The sequence below is a fragment of the Lolium rigidum genome, chromosome 7, assembly GCF_022539505.1.
Source record: "Lolium rigidum isolate FL_2022 chromosome 7, APGP_CSIRO_Lrig_0.1, whole genome shotgun sequence".
Taxonomy (NCBI): domain Eukaryota; kingdom Viridiplantae; phylum Streptophyta; class Magnoliopsida; order Poales; family Poaceae; genus Lolium; species Lolium rigidum.
This window is the reverse complement of record NC_061514.1, coordinates 121,917,396-121,920,686: the sequence shown is the minus strand read 5'-3', so window position 1 is coordinate 121,920,686 and position 3,291 is coordinate 121,917,396. Positions and strand designations below refer to the sequence as shown.

At 44.7% G+C, this 3,291-nt stretch overlaps 1 protein-coding gene across 1 annotated transcript; it reads left to right on the top strand.

Annotated features, from left to right (window-relative positions):
- Positions 1–331: 331 nt before the first annotated feature.
- LOC124679205 (galactose mutarotase-like) lies at positions 332–2,452 on the top strand. The gene is made up of 5 exons (XM_047215005.1): positions 332–512; positions 600–649; positions 808–931; positions 1,116–1,223; positions 1,830–2,452. Exons 1-5 carry the CDS (start codon positions 332–334, stop codon positions 2,450–2,452), a joined length of 1,086 nt encoding a protein of 361 aa, XP_047070961.1.
- Positions 2,453–3,291: the final 839 nt, after the last annotated feature.

Here is a 3,291-nt window from a genome sequence, read left to right as displayed (position 1 = left end):
ACAAGGAGAAAGACTAAACGAGTAAAAATTGAGACTAGCAGCCCAAGACTAATCAGGAATCAAACGAGCAATTTGGGGTTAGCCGCCATAAACTAATTTTGGATCTCAGATCTCAAAAAAAGGAATAGTTCGGATTAGAGAAACTCAAATGGAGAGATTTGACTTTCTCATGTACGACCTGTAGAAGAATCTGACATGATACAAGTCATCATCTGTTATCGCCTCACTATACATATGCGACTAGCTACATGCTGGAGTAGCCAGACCGTCCTCTCCTTTTCGCAACGTGCATACCAGTCGTTGGTAGTGCTAGTAGTAGTGCTGCCCAACAATGGCGGGAGGGGCACTGCTTCCTGTTGCCTTGCTGGTGTGCCTTGCGCTGGCCGTCGGCGCCGATGCTGCTCGGAAGCCGGTCGGTTTCTACGAGCTCAAGAACAAGAAGGGGGACTTCTCCATCAAGGTCACCAACTGGGGAGCCACCCTCGTCTCTGTCTTTGTCCCTGACTGCAAAGGTATGGCCATGGCCGCTTCCTTCTTGCTTCCAACAGAACAAGATCATTCTTCTGCCTGCTCAAGAGCTGAACCTTTTTCTTTGTAAGGAAACGTCGCCGATGTCATCCTTGGGTACGACACCGTTGCTGAATATGTTGTAAGATCACGAGTTCCTCTGCACTATTACGCCTTTAACTCTGTTACCAAATGTTGCTCTTGCTGGTGGCGATCGAGCCAGAAGGGGTTCGCGTTTGATTATGATACATGATCAAAAAAGATTTTCTGAAAAATGTTTTGTGCTCGTTCTCCGATCAGAATGGCACTGCTTCATTCGGAGCGACGGTTGGGCGCGTGGTCAACAGAATCGCCAAGTCCCGCTTCGTGCTCGACGGGAAAGCCTATCATCTCTTCCGGAACGACGGCAACAACTCCATCCACGGTATGCTTCAGATTTCAATTCAACTACGCATACGCATGGTTTGACTCACGATGCGCTCACACAGTTTACCATTCACCGTACGCTACATATTTCAACTATTTTTTCCCAATGCATTATGCATGGTTTGACTCGCCGATGCGCTCTCCTCTGATAGTTTACATTATCTTGTTGCTCCTTTGTTTAGGCGGCCACAGGGGTTTCGGCAAGGTCATTTGGACGGTGAAGGAGTACGTGCGCGACGGCGACTCCCCGTACATCACATTCTTCTACCACAGCTTCGACGGAGAGCAAGGTAAAACTAACGTTTAAAATAGCGTGCTAAATAAAATAGTGACAGTCTCCTTCAAACGTTATGGACGCTATATCTTGTTAATAGCGTGGTATATTTCAAATAGCATTTTTTAAATAATACTACTAAACATAGCATAAAAATAAATCATTTTACTAAAATGCATGGACATGTAGTCCAAAAGTGACTGCGTACATAACGACATATTAAAATAGATCTCAAATATTTTAGAAGGCTAACATCAGCAATTCACAACAATATAGTATAAATTATTTTAATAATTAAAAATTAGTAGCATTAGAGATATTACCTTCTGATTTAGAAATGGAATCAACAGATTGCAGTTTATCACTACGAAAAAGTGAAAGCAACTTACCTTAAAAAAATACCGCGGTAACCTTTATTAAAACCGATGCACATGGCCAAAATTCTAATACTTTCTCGCCTCCTTGCACTTTGATTAATTTAGCTTCATGGCACTGACACGATCGATATAAAACTTGAAGAAGTCAAATTTACGACAGCATATCCACTGTTTAGAAAACATCAACCAGTAGTACTGTATAGCTGACTTGCACTTGCTTCCGCGTATCATGGGGAATGACGCAGGATTCCCTGGCGACCTCGACGTGTACGCGACGTACCGGCTCTCCAGCCCGTACGAACTGAGCATCAGCATGAACGCGACGGCCACGACCAAGGCGACGCCGGTGAACCTCGCGAACCACGCGTACTGGAACCTCGCCGGCCACGACAGCGGCGACGTCCTCCAGCAGGAGCTCCAGATTTTCGCGTCGAGCTACACGCCCCTCGACGATACCAAGATCCCGACGGGCCAGGTCGAGCCCGTGGCCGGCACCATCTACGACTTCCTGCAGCCGACGCCCGTCGGCGAGCACATGGACATCGTCCCGGGCGGCGGTGGCGGGTACGACCTCAACTTCGTCGTGAACGGGGAGCAGGACGCGTTCCGGCAGGTGGCGCGCGTCGAGGACCCCAAGTCCGGCCGGGGTATGGAGGTGTGGGCGAACCAGCCCGGCGTGCAGCTCTACACCTCCAACTGGGTCATCAACGAGAAGGGGAAAAACGGCAAGGTTTACGGGCAGTACGGTGCGCTGTGCCTGGAGACACAGGCGTACCCTGACGCCGTGAACCACCCCGAGTTCCCGTCGTCAATCGTCAGGCCCGGCCAGGTCTACAAGCACGACATGGCCATCAAGTTCTATGCTTGACTTCATTGATCAGTCATTTTCATTTGAGAGTACGATTCGTCAGTTCTTGTTGAACGTGCCGTGGGCCAAAATCAAAATGTGGCCATGGACCCGGACCCTGATGTAATTTGACCACGAAATAAGAACATCTAGAACCGTGTGTTGTCATGAAGATTTTTCTACTACCAAAAGTAAACAGCTGAAAAGTGTGGTATGTTATGCCAGTGAAAGTAGATGATTAGTTTTTTCGATTTAATTTTTCACTAGATTAACATTCATATATCAATTAAAGAGAAATAAGAAAATATGAAAAGATTAAGCTTGTTGGTAAAGGGAAAAGTGTGAGAAAGCACGTGCACTCTGCGCTCCCTCACATTTTTTGACTTTTTGTTTTTTATATCTCTCAAATTATGTAATATTTTGATTTCATTTTTTTGCAAGTCACTAAAAACAAATAGAATGGGACAAAAATAGTTCAGAATTTGTGCAATTTCAAATTTGAAATTATTTAAATTCAAAATAAACTCTTGAAATATATATATACACAATGACATAAAAATCCAAAATATTTTTCCCATATTCTAGTTGTTATGTTTAAGTGATATGCAAATTTTCATGTTCAAAGATTGTGTGGTGTGAAAGATAAGAAAATAAAAAAGTTGTTTGAGAGAGGGGAAAAAAGAGCTAGCACGAATCTTGATGCAATATGAACGGTGCAAATACGAGTGCGCACCAAGCACCTGTTCTGAAAACTGCTCTCTGTTGGTAAAACCTTTGTTGTGTGGCCGAGGAATACCGACATCTTTGAGGATTGGACTCCCACCTTTTATACACTTTATTAAACTCTAAATTAGCATCAC